We start from the raw sequence: 21,043 nt of genomic DNA, 5'->3' as shown, positions 1-21,043 counted from the left end.
CCTCTAGCACTCATGGAGAGTGTGCTATATTTACACAGCTCTGTGCTTCCTCATGTATCCCAGTTGCTCCATCACAAAGCAGAAATGTCTGTATTCCTGTGAAAGAAATGCCCACAATGGAAAACCTGCCCAGCAGAACTTCCAGGGCTTAGACCCTCAGCTGGGAATTACAGACCATGCCTCACTTATTCTTCAGACACTGCTGCCTGGCTCAGGCTTTTGGTTGCATTCTCTTTTCCAGGCTGGAATCCATAATGTTTAAGCTATCCAAGGGCCTGTGGTTCAGGAATGCTTTGTAGGGGGCAGGCCAGTGCTTGAGTTTAGTCTTTCTGAATAAGCACTCTAAGCATGACCTCAGCAATCCTATTCACACCTGTTTCTAGCATCTGGCTTTGAGCCTCTAACCTAGCCTAGCAGGTTCAGGGTAGAGACAGGGTGGTTGCCCATTCAGCAGCCTCAGGTCTAGTTTTACCCCTTCTATCCACATTCCTTTAAGGCAAATGAGTTTAATTATAAATGTGCAAGGGTCTTCTTGAATTGGCCAAGAAAGACTGGCATTTAACAGGTAGTAATAACCAGATCCTTCTGTCAGGTGGAATTTGTGATTGGCATCCACAGTGGCAGAGAGCAAATGGAGCCCAGTGTGGAGGCCTGGACACAAATGTCCTCACTGCCCCCAATATCATTTCAATGGCCTGGCATAGTGGCTCCCATGTCCACCACAGTTATCCCTCAGGATAAGACATGGACATTTCCATGCTATGTGTGGCAGGGGTGTACATTAAGCCATCATCATCCATTAATGTCTTAGCTGTAATTCAGTTTATCAGATAAATTACTATCACCTGGATAAGCTGAGGAACTGGAACACAGGCAGGTAAATGATAACGGATCAGGATCATGGGTGGAGTAGAGAATGATCATTTGGGGAAAGGCAGATGCTGGCACCTCATGGAACCCCTGGGAAGCTTAGAGGAGGCCTGAGGGCATTGGTTACTGGTCAAAGAGCTCACTCTTTTACTTTAGGTCAGCTAAAAAAATATTTTCCCTCCTAAACGTGGCTACCCAGACTTGTGCCAGAGTGAATATCAGGAAAGCATCTGTTTAGTGTTGTTCAGTCAGTGAATCATGTGGTGCAGGATGCATTTAGTAGAGGGGGCTGCTAGTATTGCCCCCACACCAAAATAAGAGCATGTTCTCGAAACTGCACCCAGTTATATGTGCCCAAGGACACATCTGGCTTCAACTGAGCACTAAAGGCAGTTTCATGCTTTAATTGTCAAGAATCTTGCCAAAAGAAGCATGTTGGCTTAAAAAACAAATCATTACATTTAGCATAAAAATCAAGCCAAAGACCCCATTGATCATTTCTCTCTTTTCTTTGACACTTTCCTACTAAAAACTAGCCTACCCTTTGGTTAACGGCAACAAGCTTGTGTGCCCATAGAGACCAAAAAGGCAACATTAATGAAAAAGCAAGCCAGGTAAAAGAAAAATGTTAATAAAAGCATAAATACAAGCTATAGTTTGCTTTCCTCTTAATTCTGAGCATAGCAACTATAAATGAAAAATGGCCACCGAAACCAGCCTTGCAGCAGAGGAGGGAAAATGGAGTGGTGGGCATGATGGAAATCAGGAGATAGAGGGAGCATACCCAATTTATAGGGACAGGGCTGCTCAGCTCTCCATGTAGGTTCTGGATTGCTACATTTCTTCATCAAGAGAACCTGCAAATCCAGATTTTAATGTGAAGTCTCCTATTTTTTTTAATTTTTAATTTAAAACTCACATAACATGAAAATTACCATCCTAACCATTTGTAAGCATACAATTCAAGTGTTCAGTATATTCACATTGCTATGCAACCAATCTCCAGAATTTTTTCATCTTGCAAAACTTAAACTCTTGTACCCATTAAAAAACAACTCCCCATTGCCCCCCTTCCCCCAGCCCCTGGCAACCTCCATTCTACTTTCTGTTCTCACGAATTTGACTACTCTAGATACTTCTTATATTCTGTAAGTGGAATCACAAAGAATTTGTTGTTTTGTGACTGGCTTATTTCACTTAGCATAATGGCCTCAAGGCTCATCCATGTTGTACCATGTGTCAGAATTTCCTTCCTTTCAGCTGAATAATATTCTATTATATGCAAATGCCACATTTTGTTTATCCATTCACCCACTGATGAACACATGGGTTGCTTCCTTCCACCTCTTGGCCATTGTGAATATTGCTTCTATGAACATAGGTGTGCAAATATCTGTGTGTCTCTGCTTTCAACTCTTTTGGGTGTGCACCCCAAAGTGGAAGAATTGCTGGATCATATGGTAATCCTATGTTTAATTTTTTGAGGGACTGTCACACTGTTTTCCACAGCAGCTGTACCATTTTACATTCCTACCAACAGTGCACAAGAGCTTCTATTTCTCTACATCCTTGCTCCTGACTTTTTAAATGTTTATTTATTTATTTTGAGAGAGAGAGAGAGAGAGAGAGAACGAATAAGCAGGGGAGGGACAGAGAGAGATAAGAGAGAGAATCCCAAGCAGGCTCTGTGCTGTCAGTGCATGGCCCGATATGGGACTTGAACTCACAAACTGTGAGATCATGACCTGAGATGAAACCAAGAGTCAGATGCTTAATAGGCTGAGCCACCCAAGCACCCTTGGTCCTGATTTTTTAATGTTTGCAACTAATTGAAGTTTTTGTCAGAATACCACTCAGCCACACAGTTCAGACCAAGTAAACACTGTCCATAATCTGGAACTGTCCTGTGCACAAAGACAGATGTCTGCAAACCTCTGACAGAATGCATATTCCTTAATCCCCATCAACAAGAAATGATTCTAGATGACCTAACTTGTCAAGGATGGTGCCAGCACATTATGCAGTTCTTGGTGGAAGAACCTCTCATCTATGACCCTACTCATCTATGGAGTAAAACCCTCATACTATAATCTGACATTAATTTTTTTTCTCTCACAAAACATTTGGTAGTAACAGGGAAAAAATTCAAGATTCTGTTTCTGAGTAGGTTGGGTTCATGAATATCCAGCATTCTTAATCAAGTTCATCTAAGAAAAATAGTCTTTCCCTGAGCAAAGACTTCTCCTTCTATAGTCTTTTGTGGATCTTGACTAAATTGCATTTCATGGTTGAGACAGGGGAAAATGCTGCCTCCCTATTCCACTTCCTGCTTTTATGACTAAAACTCATCTCTCAAATTATCTGAAGCCCCATAGTGATATGGCCCAGTGTTAAATGATGCTTGTAAGTTGGGTCACCTCAGGAAAATGTGTAATATTTAGAAATAATATAAGACTAATAATCATTTCTTCATCTTTTTATATATCTCAAAGTAAACTGAAGTGCAGGACAAGCTCAAAAGCAGAGGGAAGTTCAGTGCTTGTCATTTTCTGTCCTTTGTTTGGCTTCAAAGAACATCTATATTCCTAAGAAATAGCATTTCCTGTATGGAGGAGAACCAGCATTTGGAAAACTATTTAAAGGAATACACATATACAATTACATTTGAAGAAGGCTATAGGAAAAACGTCTGCTTATGATTTAATGGGCTGTACTTACAGAAAGAAGGTTTCTAAATCTTTAATTCATTCTTCCTTTAGGAAAGAGCCATATATAGTGTTAGGCCACTTGGAGATACACAACAGGGTCATAGGTAATCATGATTACAATATGCCACAAGAATTAAATCCTATAAATAATATCCAATTCTGAAAAGATGAGCATTGCAAATATAATTGTCTTTCCTTACTGAGGGTCACTGCTGCTGTGTATAGTTCCTCATAAGAAGTCCCAGGCAATTCCGCATGGTAGAGGAGGCTCTTTACTAATGTAAGAAAAAAGGAAGAAAGGAGGGAGGGAGGGAGGATGAGAGGAAGGAAGAAAGAAAGGGGGGGGGGGAAGGAAGGAAGGAAGGAAGGAAACACATTTTTAAAGCCCTTAATATAAGTGAGGTATGTACAAAGTGCTTTGGGTGTATTTATTTATTCAGTACTTACGACAGCCTTGTGAGATAGGGTCTCATCTCTGTTTTACAAAAGAAAACACTAAGGGCTTAGAGAGGTTGACTGACTTGTCCAAGTCATACAGATAGGAAGTGGTTAGTCTGGGAATCAAAACCAGGCTAAACCTCTTGGCACAGAACTTTGCTGAGATGGTTGGTGGGTCCTCAAGTTTACATAAACAAGACCAAGGGGATGGTGTAATCATCTAAAAATACTCAGGATAAATCTCTGCTTTTGGCACCCACTCTGACACTGGCCTTTCTTCTCTGATAGGCATCATCTGTCCATATTGTTTAGAGGAAAATCTACTAACTGCATGAAAACATGGGGATGTAAAAGCAACAAACCAAACTACGTGATACCAAGTTTTGAAGGTTGTTAGGTAGTAACAGCTAGAACGATTTAAATGGAAGATAGATTTTAATCTCAAGTACAGAAAAGTATAAAAATACATACAAATCCCAAAGCAGTACCAAATGGTTTGTTAGCTACCAGAAGTTTTGCGAAGATTATATCCCTCTACAGAAAATACCTTACCCAACTAGTTTTGCCCTTTAGATATTTCAGAACAGCTGTCATGGAAGATTCCTCTAGATTCAGGCTTGCTTTCAAGGAAAAGAGGCTACAACATGAACACTGATGGTCTGTTTAGGCAAAATTCAGTATTCACACCTAAAGGATGCTTAGAAATCATCTGATCTTTTACAGAACAATTGATACGCCCAGATCATTTGGTTTGGGTTTTTGTTGTTGTTGTTGTTGTTTTTTATTGGTTTTGTTTTAGTTTGGTATGGGCTTTTTGTTTTTAGGATTAGAGTAAGGTGACTACGGTAGGGAAGAGAAGAGTTTGAGGTACGTAAATAGGCACAGAATTCTGTCTGGATGTTGTTTTCTCCACATCAACTTGAAGGACACTGAGGTATCTAACCTATTACCAACAGAATCTAATAACATAATAGCAGCCTTTGTTCAATAGTCCAATTTCATTTGACGTGTCAACTATTCCTTCATGGAAAACTACATGCATAAGTTTTATTCTACTGTATCTAATATGATTTCATGGCCCTTTTAAACTTTCTTTTTTTAAAAAAAATGTTTATTTATTTTTGAGAGAGAGAGAGCAGGGAAGGGACAGAGAGTGGGGGGAGGGGAGGACAGAGGATCTGAAGCAGGCTCTGTACTAATAGCACAGAGTCCCATGTGGAGCTTGAACTCAGGAACCTTGAGATCCTGACCTGAGCCAAAGTTGGACACTTAACTGACTGAGCCACCCAGGCACCCGGGCCCTTTGAAACTTTCTATTGACGAACAACATGGCAGTGGGAAGGATAATCTCAAGGACCTGGGACAAATTCATTAAACTTGAAACGTTACCCCCAAACTTATATTTAGGGTAAAATCTGGGAAGGTGTAGGAAAAATACTCATTTTTCACTCAAAACCATTTTAAGTGGCAACAAAACACTATACTTACCAAAGTTCTGCTTTGTCATGCCAGCTAGTGTCCATTCATGTAGCAGCTTCACAAAATCACTCAGGGCTTCAGAGTTGAATGCATGTGCCTACCTCATTGCTTTGAAATCAGTGGCATTCTAACCCAGTGGGATAATTTTACCAGTGAAGTCATCAGAATATATTAGCCCATCTTCAGTAGTTCTCGGAAGAACTGTGTTTGTCAGAGTACTTTTAAATGTATGGAGTTTGAGTTTATACATCACATTGCATTTCAGCAAGACTGCTTTATAATTGTCCCCCATTTCATTGTTATTTTTTAAGCTTAAAACAACAGAAATAAATTTCACTTACACGGTTAGATTGATCAATTACTTCAAAAATCACAGCTGTATCTGTCTGGTATCTATAAAAGATAGGTACCTTTTAAAGAGATGGCTATATAAAAAATAAAATTTTATGTTATTAGATTTTATTACCTAGAGAAAAAAAGTCCTTTCATTCATGATTTGCTCAAAACTAAGTCTGCAGCATTGCAAAAATTATACTATTTACATATGTAATATACAGCACTGTATAAATTTAAGGCATAAATAATTTGACTTACATATATTATGAAATGATTACCACCAAAAGTTTAGTTAACATCCATCACCTCATAGAGGTGCCAAAAAGAAAAAAAATGTTTTTTTCCTTTGTGGTTTTTTTTCCCTTGTGAGGAGAACTCTTAGGATCTACTCTCTTAACAACTTTCAAATATGTCATACAGCAGTATTAACTATAGCCATCATGTTGTATGCTGCAGACATTTCTAAATCCAAATTCCTATTAGTTCAATGCCACTTTTACCTCAGTAAATTATGTATAAGTGAACTTAAAAAAAAAAAAAGAATAGCCTGGACTCTTTCCCAAGAACTTCCCTCCACTGCATGCATTATTGCTGCCCCTTTTTGGATCATGAGTGTGAATTACTTTCAGGACTCTTGGCCATAGCCAAGAGGGCCTGAGCTTGCTTTCTATCCCTAATAATAATTATGCCCTGTATAATAATTATTATTATTATCCTTTCTCCTAAGTAGAAAAGTGACTGGACGAACCCAAAAGGACTAGGCTCTTCTTCCTCTGATTCAGATTTTCTTCTATTGCAGACTGGATTTGAGGACCCTCCCCTCCAGGTACAGGCTGCAGCTTCGGGGAGTGGGAATGGAGCTGATTCTGAGCCAGCTCGCCACGTCTTCTCCTTTTCCTGGTTGAACTCCCTGAATGAATGATGTTCATTCCAACTGTTGCCCTCTGTCTGCCTGGCTGAGATGCACACCAGCAGCAGGGAACCTAGATGAAATTAATACAATGCAGGTGATGAAAGGGACCTCTGAACAGGATTTCTGCAAAAAACCAAACCAAAACAAAACAAAAACCTCTTTAATTCCAGATGACTTTCCAGAGGGAAAACAATTTTGAAAAACATAGTTGCTGAAAGCATTGGAAAAAAGAAACTTGATCTTATGAAAATCTTTTATTGTGTGGGAAACATTATAAAGAGTATGTAGGTGTGATATGTGTGCGTGTGTCTGTAACAAGTGGCAAGTGTTGAAAAAGTATACACTACACTCTTGTCTCTAATAGGCATTGGCTTTTGTTATTATATCATAGTAGCTCATATTCTTTCTTCTTTAACCGTGCAGTTGGTCAGTGAAATTCAGTGTTAATTCAGAAGTGACTGATTTATCAATATATGGACAAAAGGTAAATCATTGACCAAAGATATGAAACATTTTACAAAGGTTTCCTCATTTCCATAACAGATGTCACTCATATATCCAGAAATGTTCTTTAACTCTGGTGATATTTCCATAGTCCAGAAGGCTGAAGGCCTGGGACATTTCTTGTGACATTTTTCTAATCTTAGTTAGATGTGCAGATATCAAGCAATTAAATTGAAAAAGAATTTCCATCAGCAATTGTCTACTTTCCTTATGTATCTACTGAGGCACCAACCTGGTGAACTATAGAATAACTGCATGTATTTAAATATATGTACACATACAATACACATATAAAATACATGTATATTTAAATCATGCTTTATTTGTCCCACCATGATGCCTCTTTCAAAACATAAGTATAACTTTATTCTGTATGAACTCTTAAATAAATGCTGTTTTTAACAACTTAGTCTTATAATGACTTATTCAGTGTTTCATGTTATCTTATTAATACATCAGTCAAGTGTATTTAAGGGGTCCCACGGGAAGAAGCATCTACAGACATCCAAATTAATTTTGAAGTATTAAACATTCAATTGAATTTCTGTAAGTTGTAACTCAACTACCAAAGATAAGTGCATTATAAAACTAATTGGCTGCACCTGTTCCATTTTAGAAATGCTAGAGATAATTTGTATCCTTAAGAATTAAACTAAGATTGGTATAGACATAAATGAGAAGCGCACTTGTGAAGTTATTCAAGTCAAAATACTTTTTATATAAAAAGTTTCCCAAGTGCCATTTCACAGCATTATATTTAAATGTAGAAACTATTGAGTTTCTCCTATTAGAAGTAGGCACTGGCAAATAGCATAGAAGAAGTATATTTTATGGTGCTAATGTAGTAGCTTCATAAAGTGAGACTTTCTCATACCAAAAAAAAAAAAAAAAAAAAAAAAGGCAGCATGTTGGCCCTAGAGTTTGGAGGAATGCCCTGCCTCAACATTTCTCTTTTCCTTTCCTCCTTCCCTGCCCTTTCCAATTATTTAACATCTTATAGTTAATCAGGGTTAAATGTTATTTCTATTATGAATTGATCTACCATTCATAGAACTACCAAGTCTTAGAGCTGGAAGCAACTTCCCAAATTATTTAACTTAACCTCAGAGGAGTAACCTAAGGTACACAGATGAGTCCAAGGCGACTGCAGTATCTGTGTAAGCCACTTGACATATGTTTGTATTTTTAGTAGGAAATTAATGCAAAGAGTTTTCAGCACTTCTTGTGCTGCTGTCAGGTCGAAGGAAGCCAGGGGCTGGAAGTTTTACTCCTATGAATACTGAAAAGGAAAAATAAAGTCATGATTACCTTTGCAGCTTTTATTAAAAATATAAATGTTCGACATTCTCTTACACAACCAAATTGACCAATGATTGGTAAGATGTTTTTATTACTGAAACGTTTACAAGGGAAGGTTGATTCAAAGAGCTTACAGATTTTGTTTCACCTATCCAAGAGAATGACACTCTCTTTGGCTCAGACCACAACAAAATAAATTGAGTGACTTCTGCCTGCTTCAAAACATTTCATTCTGGGTCCATACTTTCTAAACACCATTAAAGACACCTGGAAATGGAAACTAAAAGTAGACAATACAAATAACATTTTGCTGCTGTTACTGTGTGTGAATACACTTTGTGCATGCTAATTAAGGAGTATAGGCTCTCTTGCTATACATCGTCTAGGCTTCAAGCTATAAAAAAAATAAACAAATGGTATCAGAGCAACGCTATGGTACAGAATACTGTATTTGATTTTTTTATTATTTTTTTTGCGTGCTAAATACTGCATCCTTTCGGCCAAACGCACAGTTTTATTTCCCAATAATCTCCATCAGTTTCCTGTTGCTGTGAGCTTGCTGCGCTAACTGCTCAGCCCTGGCCATTTCCAAGACTTCTCGGAGGAGGTGGAAGGTGAGATCCAGCGAGATGGGAGGTTCCTCGGATCGCCTCTGCCTCTCGAGTGTCTCCTGGCGGCTGCCGAGGGCGTTCTCGGCTCCGTGCTCAGCCGGACCTGCGGGGCTGTCGAGCGGGAGCGGGCGCCGGGGCAGCGGCAGCTGCTGCAGCAACGCTCGGAAAAAGTTGGCGGCCGCTTCGTCCGGTGAAAGGTGGCTGCCGCTGCCGCCAGAGACAGGTGAAGAGGCGGGCAAGAGGGAAGCAGCGGGGCTCTTGTTGAGGTTACCCAGGCGGAGGAAATATTCCTCTCCCATGCGGAGCAGGATGGGCCGAGCCTGTGGCTGTTGGGGCTGCTGGGGCTGCGGCGGCAGCTGGGAGAAATCCAGGGGCTGGGGCTGCTGAGGGGCCTGCCGGGCGCGCGGGATGGGTCCCCGGCTGAGGAGGGCCCTGCATGGCGGGCAGGGCAGGAAAGCCACCAGCAGGACGCCCGCGGACAAGAGAAGCGGCAGCCGCATGTTAGGGGCGCTCGCTGCGGCACAGAGGTGGGCGGAGAGCGGAATGAGAGAAGGGAAGAGAGAAAGAAAGAGTTGGTCAGAGTTGAGCTCAAACGGAAGGTGCGCTTGGGGGTCTTCCTACACTTACACCCGTGGACCTGCCTTAGGCGTTCGGGCAGTCACTGTCCGCGGTGCTGAAGCGCCCGAACTGGGACTTCTAGAGTTGGGGGGCGGGGCGGGGCAGGAAAGGGGACGCCTACAAGGCTCAGCACCAAAACTCAGCCCCACGCCAGGCTGGAGTGACCCTTCTCCTTCTGAGACCCTCGAAGGGTCTCTGAGTCCCCTTTCTAACGATCCCCAAAACTGATTCCCCGAGCTCTCGAGAAGATCTACAAATTTCGTATCTCACCCGCTGTAAATACCCGCCCGCCTTCCGGATGTTTCAGCGTTGTCCTCCCAAATGAGAACTGCCTCCTCCTCCTCCTCCTCCTCCTCCTCCTCCTCCTCCTTCTCCTCTTTCTCTATCCTAGCCCTGAAGTCCTTCTCTCAGGGGTCGGGATCGATGGCGGGGGAGGTGGGGGCTCGTCTACACCGCCAGTGACGAGTAACTGGCAGTTTGAAAAACGATTAGCAACCGTCTAACTTTGCTTTTGACACATCCCAGTTACTATCAGAATCTTGAGGCACAGTCAGCAAATACACGCACACACTCAACATTCGGCCCCACCGGGACACCTGGCTCGGCCTCGCACACCGTGGCAGCCCAGGCAATGCAAAGTTGGAGGCACATTTCCGTCTAGGCGCTCCCTACCTTCTGAGGTGCTTCTGCAGGTGAGTGGGGCGCTGCCGCCTCTCTGCAGAGGAAAGTCTCCGGGGCTTTTTCAAGGGTTTTTCTTCTCTTCTCCTTTCTGTCTTCACTCTCTTTTTCTTCTCTTCTCCTTCTCTCCAGTCTCTCAACCGATTTGGGCTCTGAGTTTCTCCACACCAGAGCCTGGAGTGGGATTTTATAGCGTCGACCCTCTTCAGAAACCACGCAGCATTTGCCTAATAAGCTGACGCTCTCTTGACAGCTCGATTGCGTGCTGCCTCTGCTCCTGCATAAATCATAGGGCCCTGCCAGAGAACGAGGGGCAGAGTTTTGCTATCTCAACACTGAATCTCACATCCAATTATATCAACAGATATTTATCGCCTCCTTGGTGACGTCAACGAGCCCTAAAATGGAAGGGCTTCTTATGACTTGTCCATTGACAAAAATTCTTGAATGAGATTTCCCAAGTATGAAAATATACTGACCTCTTACTATGAAAGGTGAAATTTAGGGTCAGAAAAGAGACATCGAATGAGAGGGGAAGGGAAGAGTATGGGACAGGAGGTCTATCAATGCAGAGTCCTGTGGGGAAAGCAGCAAGCAGTTACAGGGGATCTGGATCCCGCTTTTTTCTCTCCCCGACTTCTCTGACCAGTTGTCTCTGGAAACACCTCAGCATCTAAACATATCCTTTTGCTAGAGACAAACTGTCCCATCACCTTTCTGCCTGGTTAAGGATGATGAACAAGGAGATGGAAGTGCAGGGACATCCAGCTTTTAAGCTTCTACCTGCGTTTTCTTCCCAAGAGTAAATAAAGGAATTGTGAGTTTGCAGAAGCAAGACCAAAAAGTCTCTTGAAACAAGACTCAAGTCTTTTAAATGATTGGCAGGAGCTGCTTCCATGATGAAGGGGCCCAAAACAGGGTCAGTTGGGGATGCAGCAAGATTTTAAATTCCCCCAGAACCTCACTGCTCCTCCTTTGTCTCTGTCAGAATCCAAAATTAATTGTTGATTTTTCTGTTCCCAAATTAGAGAGAGAAAAGGCAAGCCAAAGGTGCATGAGTTACACAATCTTCATTTGGTCTACTTGATGAAAACCCAATGAGAGAAGAATCCATTCTAACTTCCTGTTCTATATTGGGAGAGGCGTAAACTGCCTGATAACAAGGCTGAATTCATCATTTGCATATTTTCACTGATGAATACTGAGTCTGTAAAAAGGTAATCTCATTCATTTTACTTCTAAATACTATCAACATCCATTATGGTATCCATATCAGGACACCCAGGTGTGTGTTTGGTTTTTTTTAATCATTTCTTTTTCCAAATTTAAACGTGCTCCATGGAAGCCTGATAAGTAAATAAATGTTCTCTGCACTAACACAAAATGGAATGATAAGTCTGTAAAACCATACTCAAATTCCACATTAAATTGACACTATCATATAAGTGGGAGGCAATTACCTCTAATTTTGCCATTCAAAATGCAATTCCAAACTCTGGTGTCTATGATTTAATTCAGCTTATAGATAACCATCAGAGTTGTTTATCAGAAATCTCCCATTGCTCATTTCTGGTTAGCTCTGCTGCTTCCTTTGTAGCTACATGACAAATGATGCAATACATATTTCAACTCCTATTTTGGGTCTATACTAATTCACAACTGCTCTTAGAAACAAAAGGAAGGTAGAAAGAGAAATGATGGCAGTTTCCAGAGAATTCAGCCCATAGTTGCTCATTGTGCTATGGAATGTACTTTTATACGGAATGTACATAAGAGAACAAAAAAAATGTGTCTTCTAGGAAAGATGCAGATTGTTAAAAGAAAATCAGAATTATAGAAAATGGGTGAGCTTCTATAGGAAAGCAGTGTTTTATGTTGGTAGGGGGCATACAGAACCTTGGTTTTTGTTATTGTGGGCTTCCCCCCCCCCCTTTGAATGGATATTGACTTTTTTGCTTACTTTCCTTTATGACCCCTTCACTGTCCCCATTGGCAGAATCAGCTTAGATATCAATCTGGAGTTGAAAGTAGATTTGGAAGAAATTGTTCAGGTAAATGGATTCAGAAGAAGAACTAGGAAAAGGATAAGAGCATGAATTTAGCTGGGGAGGCCTGAGAGCTCCCTCCAGAGAAGACACATGTTTTGGACTCTAAACCCATACCCCTTAAGACCTCTCTCCTTTGGGCCATATGGAGGATGTTGTTTTATTATAGCTCCCTCATCACTGTTGAATCCTTGCTGTGAGATTTTCCTGAAGTAGGTAGTTGGTAGAGGACAAAGTGGCTCTGAATAGGGGTGACGACAAAAGGTCTGGATCCCAGAGGAGTAGGAACTGTGCACAGTAGCCTTTACTCTCCACAATTTATCCAAAAGTTAGATCTCATCAAATCACTGAACATTTACATTAGAAATGACTTGAAGAGATCATTTGGTTTATTTTTTTTCCTTTTTAAATCTTTTATTTTTTTAATATGAAATCTATTGTCAAATTGGTTTCCATACAACACCCAGTGCTCATCCCAACAGGTGCCCTCCTCAATGCCCATCACCCACTTTCCCCTCCCTCCCACCCCCCCATCAACCCTCAGTTTATTCTCAGTTTTTAAGAGAGATCATTTGTTTAAATGAGAACCAGAGAAGTTAAGTGACTTAACTGGTTAATGGTACAGTCAGAATCAGAACCCAGTTCTTTGGACTAGCAGACTGTACTATTTCCATAATATAACAATACCCTTTCGAAACCCGCCCCCCTTTCTAGCAGAGACACAGAAACAAACAGAAGTAAGAAGATGAAGTTAGATAAAGTGACGCATTTATACACCATTCCTACCCTTTCCTTATATTAATAAATCTCCTAAGGAATGAGAACACAGGAGATTTTCTGTAAGTGCTGATGCCCCTGGAACGTGATTTTATATTAAAATTTTTTTAATGTTTATTTATTTCTGAGACAGAGAGAGACAGAGCATGAGTGGGGGAGGGGCAGAGAGAGAGGGAGACACAGAATCCGAAACAGGCTCCAGGCTCTGAGCTGTCAGCACAGAGCCCGACTCGGGGCTCAAACTCACAAACCGTGAGATCATGACCTGAGCCGAAGTTAGTCACTCAACTGACTGAGCCACCCAGGCGCCCTAACCTGGAACATGATTTTATTTTTTTATTTTAAAAAAAAATTTTTTTTAACATTTATTCATCCCTGAAAGGCAGAGAGAGACAGAGCGCGAATGGGGGAGGGGCAGAGAGAGAGGGAGACACAGAAACAGAAGCAGGCTCTAGGCTCCGAGCTATCAGCACAGAGCCCGACGCGGGGCTCGAACTCACGGACCGCGATATCACCACCCGAGCCGAAGTTGGCTACTTAACCGACTAAGCCACCCAGGCGCCCCTGGAACCTGATTTTAAATCTCTGGGTGCACACACTGCAATTTACCTTTCAGCTGAATCTTGTAGTTATAACATGAGGTTTTTATATATATTGCCAACTTAAGATACATTAATTTGATTTTCCACCTTAGTTCATGTTGGAGAAAAAAGATCTTTGGATAAAATATCGTTATGTGGTTCTCAAAGTAATGATATACACGTGCGACTGAAGACATAATGTAAGGCAAAGGACGTATATGTGCAGTACACTTAATGTCCAAGTCCATAAAAATTACCACAGACAGATTTGATTTTACATGTAGGAATAACTTCTTGAAAGTAGTCACGGAAAACTAATCTAAATGCTTTTAGAACCCAGAAACACAACCCAAGGAACATGGGCATAAAAACAAGGATTACTTTACATTTTAAACCACATTTTTTCAATAAAAACATACTATAGGGTATAGTTAAATTTTTAGAGGCATGACACAGTAGCCCAGTAAACAAAGAAGTATCAGAAATAATAGGTCACTGCTTGGCTTATTCCTGTCATCTGCATCTCCTTGCACTTTTGAGTATCCCAATATGTGCTTCTGTTAGCAAAATGCAAACAAAGTCTCTAAGTTTGCTAACTGGAATATTTGTTGAAACGAATCTACCATCTCCAGTGACAGCCTTTAGAAATGCCTAAGGTGGGGCGCCTGGGTGGCGCAGTCGGTTGAGCGTCCGACTTCAGCCAGGTCACGATCTTGCGGTCCGTGAGTTGGAGCCCCGCGTCGGGCTCTGAGCTGATGGCTCGGAGCCTGGAGCCTGTTTCTGATTCTGTGTCTCCCTCTCTCTCTGCCCCTCCCCCGTTCATGCTCTGTCTCTCTCTGTCCCAAAAATAAATAAACGTTGGAAAAAAAAAAAAAAAAGAAAGACATGCCTAAGGTAGACAGATGTTTTGGCACCTGTAATTGTGCTTCAGATAGATTAGTAACTGCCTTCGGCTTCCATAGGCAGTACTAGGGAACGGATCACCAAGCACAAATATGTAACTGCCTCACCGGTAACAATAACTTTTATTATCAAAGCCATTCATCCACTTAGCAGAAAACTTGGAAAAAATCATAAACGTATAAAGAAGAATACAAAATTCCTCAGATTCCAGAATCTAAATATAATCTCAGTTAATGTTTTACTGTTTCCCTTGAGAATTTTTCCTGAGCACATGCATTTATGTAACTGAGATAACAATATGTTCCTATCTTTGAATCTCTGCTTTTAAAAAAACAAAAACAAAACAAATCTCTCTCACTTAAAACTTAAAAGAAGTTGGTTGAAGCAATCTTTTCCATGTTCCTAGATTAGGTTTAGGACTTGTGCTCAATGCTCTCCTAACATCATGATTGTCTTCCATCCATAAAGCTCACATTTTATTTTATTTTTTTATTTATTTTTGAGAGAGAGACAGAGCACAAGAGGGGGAGGGGCAGAGAGAGAGAGGGAGACACAGAATATGAAGCAGGCTCCACGCTCTGAGCTGTCAGCACAGACCCCGACGTGGGACTCGAACTCATGAAACATGAGATCATGACCTCAGCTTAATTCAGTCGCTTAACCAACTGAGGCACCCAGGTGCACCATAAAGCTCACATTTTCAAATCGTTACTTGTACAATATGTATCTTTCTTGCTGGACTATAAGCTGTGTGGCAGAGACTTGAGTATTATAAACTTCCATATTCATTACTCCCAGCCCCTAGCATAGTGCTGAAACGTATAGCTGATAATCAATAAACCTTCTAAATGGATGAACTATATAGAAAACTTGTTGAATGAATGTACAGAAAATGACCTATAAGCCTATCATCAAGAAATAACTAGGGGCGCCTGGGTGGCGCAGTCGGTTAAGCGTCCGACTTCAGCCAGGTCACGATCTCGCGGTCCGTGAGTTCGAGCCCCGCGTCGGGCTCTGGGCTGATGGCTCGGAGCCTGGAGCCTGTTTCCGATTCTGTGTCTCCCTCTCTCTCTGCCCCTCCCCCGTTCATGCTCTGTCTCTCTCTGTCCCAAAATAAAAAAAAAAAAAAATGTTGGAAAAAAAAATAACTAGATGGACATTTTATAACTAAAATTTTATATTTATTTTTTTCATTTAAAATATCTCAGACATGTTTCTGTATCTAAATGATACCCATTTTATTGACTACAAGGAGATGTACCACAATTTCTATTCATTCCTCATTGTAGATCACCATCCTAATGACCTGCTTTTTAATTTTTCATCTACATCTGACCCTTGTACCTTTAAGTACATCCACAGAATCATTTCCTGATACTTCAAATATAAACAACATCTCTTAACCCTCCAGACTGTAAATGAGAATATTAGTATCACTTCAGCTTTTCACATAGCTTTCTGCACCTTGATCTACCAGGCTTTCTCATCTGTAGATTGTCCATGTTAATACTTTTATAATCATTAAGTCTTCTGTATTTTTACTATAGATTGATCTAAAAGTTAAAAAGCAATACAGTTTGTAATTATTGACTGTGTAAAAATTGTGCACTGAATAAAAAAGTCATAGGGGCGCCTGGGTGGCGCAGTCGGTTAAGCGTCCGACTTCAGCCAGGTCACGATCTCGCGGTCCGTGAGTTCGAGCCCCGCGTCAGGCTCTGGGCTGATGGCTCGGAGCCTGGAGCCTGTTTCCGATTCTGTGTCTCCCTCTCTCTCTGCCCCTCCCCCGTTCATGCTCTGTCTCTCTCTGTCCCAAAAATAAATAAAAACGTTGAAAAAAAAATTAAAAAAAAAAAAGTCATAGACTTTGATTACATTTCCTTGCCTTTGTTTTATAATACCAAATCACCTTTTTTTTATATTCAGTCTGATTTTTCCTAGAATTACTAGAATTTCCTAGAATTACTGACTTAATTTTGTTCCTATTTTTCTTTTAGATTCTCAATCATGACAAATCTGTTCCCTGTGTTTTATCATCCAATGTTGCTGATGAGAAATCCAATGTCATTCTGATTCTCATTTCTTTATAGGACCCTTTTCCCTCTCTCATTCTCACTTGAAGACTTTAGTATTTTGTCTTTGTCGTTGATGTTCTGAAATTTCACAATGCTATTGGGTCTTTCTTTACTTATCCATTTTAATTTGGAGATTCTTGCTCTTCAAGTGTAGGAAAATATCTTGCATTACTAACTTCTATGATAATTTCCTCCACTTTCTGCTCTTTCTTTCTGGGACTTCTTTTTTTTTTTTTTTTTTTTTTTTTTTTTTTGAGGGAGAGAGAGAGACAGAGAGACAGAGGCAGAGAGACAGAGAGAACACGAGCAGGGGAGAGGCAGAGAGATGGAGACAGAATCTGAAGCAGGCTCCAGGCTCTGAGCTGCCAGCACAGAGTCCAACCCAGGGCTCAAACCCACCAACTGCAATATCATGACCTGAGCCTAAGTCAGACGCTCAACCGACTGAGCCACCCAGGCACCCCTCTTTCTGGGACTTCTATTATAAGATGTTCCCCCTCTGCTGACCCTCTATGTTTATTATATTTTCTCCTTTTAGGGCTCTTTCTTTTGTGTTCTACTTTCTGGGAGGGCCTTAAATATCCTACGGTTCTTCAATTAAATTTATTTTACAACATATATTCAACTTCCAGGCTTTTCATTCTTTCTCCATCCTTTGTTCATAGCTCTTATTTTTGCTGTATAATTTAACTGTTTCTCAAATTTCTTTAAGAGTATTAAGTAGGAAAAATTAACCTTCTTTCCCTGAATTATCTGTTCCATCCACGGTCATTTTTAAAAATGTATTTTCTTGGTTTCTCTATTTTATGTTGGAGACTATCCTTAAATCTCTTAAGGTAAACTATGTATAAATGGTGGCGCTCTCATATTTAAGAATTTGGTGATACAGGGGCGCCTGGATGGCTCAGTCAGTTGAGCGACCAACTTCGGCTCAGGTCATGATCTCATAGCTTCTGAGTTCAAGCCCCCCATTGGGCTCTGTGCTGACAACTCAGAGCCTGAAATCTGCTTCGGATTCTGTGTTTCCCTCTCTCTCTGCCCCTCCCCTGCTCATGCTCTGTCTCTCTCTCTCAAAAATAATAAATAAACATTAAAAAAGATTTTTCAGGGGTGTCTGGATGGCTCAGTCAGTTGAGCACCGATATTGGCTCAGATCGTGATCTCACAGCTTGTGAGTTCAAGCCCCCCAATGGGCTCTGTGTTGACAGCCTGGAGCCTGCTTCGGGTTTTGTGTCTCCCTCTTTCTCTGCCCCTTCCCTACTCATGCTCTGTCTCTCTCTTTCTCTCAAAAATAAACATTAAATTAAAAAAAAATTTTTTTAAATAATTAGGTGATACAAAGCTTACTGGGAACTCTCTGTGAAGAACAAGGATCTTGTCACCAAGCAGCCTACCTCTTAGGGTGATCAGATAGTGAAATAGTCACCCATCATCAGTGTCAAATTACAGAGAACTTTTATCTGGAGCTATTCAATTTCAGTTAAGGAAAATACCTGTATTAGTCTGTTAGAGTTGCCAACACGAAGTGCCACAGACTGGGTGGTTGAAACAAACAAAAAATGTTATTTTCTCGTGTCTCTGGAGGCTATAAGTCCAAGATTAAGGTGTCAGCAGGGTCAATTTCTTCTGAGGTTCATTTCCTTGTCTTGCAGATGGCAATCTTCTCCCTGTGCCTTTGCATGGTCTTTCCTCTGTGCACATCTCTCTTAATCTCATCTTCTTATAAGGACTGGGGTCATACTGGACCCCATACAACCTCATTTTACCTTAAGTACCTCTTTAAAGGCCCTATCTCCAAATACAGTCACATTCTGAGGTACTGACTGTAAGATAGGAATGTTGGGGGGATGCAATTTGGCCAATAATAACATACTTTGCAAATGTTTCTTTTCTTTTTGCCTAACAGGTAGATGTTTGAATGTTCAACATTCTCCACAAGGGATGAGAAAGGTTGCTAGAGGGCTTGATTCTTCCAAATATAGACCTTCAAGTATCCTCCCTATTTTGACCCCTTTTCTCTTTCTTGCCTTTGGTGATACTTGGAATTTCTAAGTCCTGAGCCCCTCCTTGGTTCTGTAGGTGGGATCCTTCCTCAGCTGCCTGTTCCTTTGTGTGCCTCTGCAGTAGCTTCCTTACCTTCTTCCTCAGACATCACTCCCATCTTCTGTGTTCTCCTTCCTCAGCTACCCCCTTTGCAGACCCTTCATCCTCTCTGCTCCACTTATCTCAGAAGTTTGTAAAGCCCTCTTACCTGCATATAGTCCTCATCCTAGTCTATCATTTTGGGTTTATACTATCACTTTGATGGAATCTCAGAGGGAGGGGAGGTAAACACACATGTGTTTTGGAAAGACTTCTCTGAACACAGTGTTGGAGAGTAGATTGGAGGGGCATGGAGGCAGACAAATGAGTTATGGTCTTCAGGTCATTAACACTGGGTCTCTGTAGCATGAACATCACATGCCAGTGATGACAGGAGCTGTACAAGACAACGGCAGGGTCTCCCGTGAGTGCTCCAGGAGCCTGGGACACTACCCGTGGGCAGCTACACTCCTGTTTGGGGGTTTATAGGGGCAGGGCTTCCTTTCAGTTCCCCATCAGTCAATAATTCTCTCAGCATCCAGGAATCATGGTGTGCTTCATCTCCTTTCCTCAGAAAATGGCAAGGATTTTGTTACACGTCCCTTTATTTTTCCGAAAGTTAGGAAGTTAGTTACCCTGGAGAGATGACTCAGAGCAACAGAAAAGGGGCACGTTTCTGCTTCTCTAACAAGGCCTTGTGTTGACAGACAGGACTGACCTTTCTATTTACATCATAATACATCGAATTTTCTGTTTTAGGCTCCAGATAATGGATGGAGGGCAGTGAGAAGATGCGTGTGAACTTTCTGTCACGAAGGGCAATTTGCAGGAACTAATCATCTTACAATGGTTGGTCATAAGAAAGAAATCCATCAACCAAGCATCCTGCATAGGTATTTATATTCATGAACATCTCTTGACTCTAACGAAAGATTTCTCAAAGAACTCTCCTAGGAATTTACTGGTGTTCCATAGGGAAAGACGGAGGAGGGGGATGTAAAGAAAGGTTAAACACATTTTTTAATGCAGGATTTTCTAGTATTTAAAAATTTTTCTGCAGTGTAAATCCTCAAGTCTTCAGTGTTTCCCAGACTTATTTGACCACAAAGCAAGTTTATTGTGGAACTAGTTGGGAGATACAATAACTCAAGGCATTTTATGTGGAGTCCAGCTACACTTTCTTTGGCATCCATATTAAAGTCCATGATTAGAGCTACTGAGTCACTATTTTCTACCACTCCTGGAAGAAACTTTAAAGATAACTTTTTTTTTTTTTTTTTACCCTTGAAGAGAGGGTTTCAGGGTATGGGGAAATGCCATTTCCAATGCTTCTCAGGATTACCTGCCCTGGGAAGGGTCACCTGGGAAAGAGCTGTAGAGCTCTCTCTCACCACCCATAAATGGTCAAGTACACTTCCTGGTGAGAAGAAGGACTTGGTCTCTACAGTAATTTAGCCCAGTCAAAATCTGTGGGCCTACCTTGCAAAGGAGGAACTTCTTTGAGTGTGAAAAGGCATTAGTGTCCTAGACAAAACTGATTGTAATGGGTGATACTGGGTTTTTCACAAAAAAAAATTCAGTCACTCAAGAAGTAGTAGGCAGTGAGGACCATAAGGATGGACAGAGATGACAAGTAGCCAACCTTTAGCAGCTGTGGATTTCAAAGATGCTGTTTCTCATTGTGGGTGTAGACCTTTTTTGAACTTTGCTGCAAGCTCTTTTCATCTCCAAGGCTTCCATCATCCATTTGTGGGAAATGTGATGCTAGCTTTCATTATGAGAGCTACAGTTATTTTTCTTATGTGTATGTGCTTGTTCATCTGTGTTCTAGTTCTTTTTGAAATTACTTCCCACCTTGTAGCCCGTAACTCCTAGTACACTACTTACATGTGGTGTTTGCTTGGTTGTTAGATTGACTATGTCCTACTTAAGAGGACATTAATTCAAGGTGGTCTCACAACTGTGAGTCAACAAACTCTTGAAAGGATGGCTATATGAAACCTGTGTATGGGAAAGAAAGGATCTGTCTCATTTGCCACAGTCACTGTTCTCTTTTCCATGAATTTTAGAAGTGATCTGAGCAATAGTGTTCCCAGGATAATGAAAAAGATTTTAATGGCCTCAAGCGG

The 21,043-nt window shown here is 41.1% G+C and overlaps 2 protein-coding genes across 6 annotated transcripts in view; one reads left to right on the top strand and one right to left on the bottom strand.

The window, feature by feature from the left end:
• TRIM55 (tripartite motif containing 55) overlaps positions 1 to 6,923 on the top strand; it is a 43,224-nt gene extending 36,301 nt beyond the window's left edge. For 2 of the 3 annotated variants that reach the window (XM_030304179.1, XM_030304177.1), the window contains one exon: positions 6,631 to 6,923. In XM_030304179.1, the coding sequence (XP_030160039.1) occupies positions 6,631 to 6,753 (123 nt within the window). In that variant the 3' untranslated portion in view covers positions 6,754 to 6,923. The remainder of the gene's footprint in view (positions 1 to 6,630) is intronic. The other variant, XM_030304178.1, reaches the window with a different exon arrangement.
• Positions 6,924 to 8,618: 1,695 nt separating this feature from the next.
• The window catches only part of CRH (corticotropin releasing hormone), a 189,886-nt gene continuing 177,461 nt past the window's right edge, over positions 8,619 to 21,043 (bottom strand). For 2 of the 3 annotated variants that reach the window (XM_032591932.1, XM_032591933.1), the window contains exons 4-5: positions 10,449 to 10,750; positions 8,619 to 9,672 (exon numbers count right to left, since the gene is read on the bottom strand). In XM_032591932.1, the coding sequence (XP_032447823.1) occupies positions 9,062 to 9,658 (597 nt within the window). In that variant the 5' untranslated portion in view covers positions 9,659 to 9,672; positions 10,449 to 10,750 and the 3' untranslated portion in view covers positions 8,619 to 9,061. Of the gene's footprint in view, positions 9,673 to 10,448; positions 11,691 to 21,043 lie in introns of those variants that run through there. The other variant, XM_032591934.1, reaches the window with a different exon arrangement.

This window comes from Lynx canadensis, chromosome F2 (genome assembly GCF_007474595.2).
Source record: "Lynx canadensis isolate LIC74 chromosome F2, mLynCan4.pri.v2, whole genome shotgun sequence".
Taxonomy (NCBI): domain Eukaryota; kingdom Metazoa; phylum Chordata; class Mammalia; order Carnivora; family Felidae; genus Lynx; species Lynx canadensis.
This window is presented reverse-complemented; position numbering and strand designations above follow the sequence as displayed.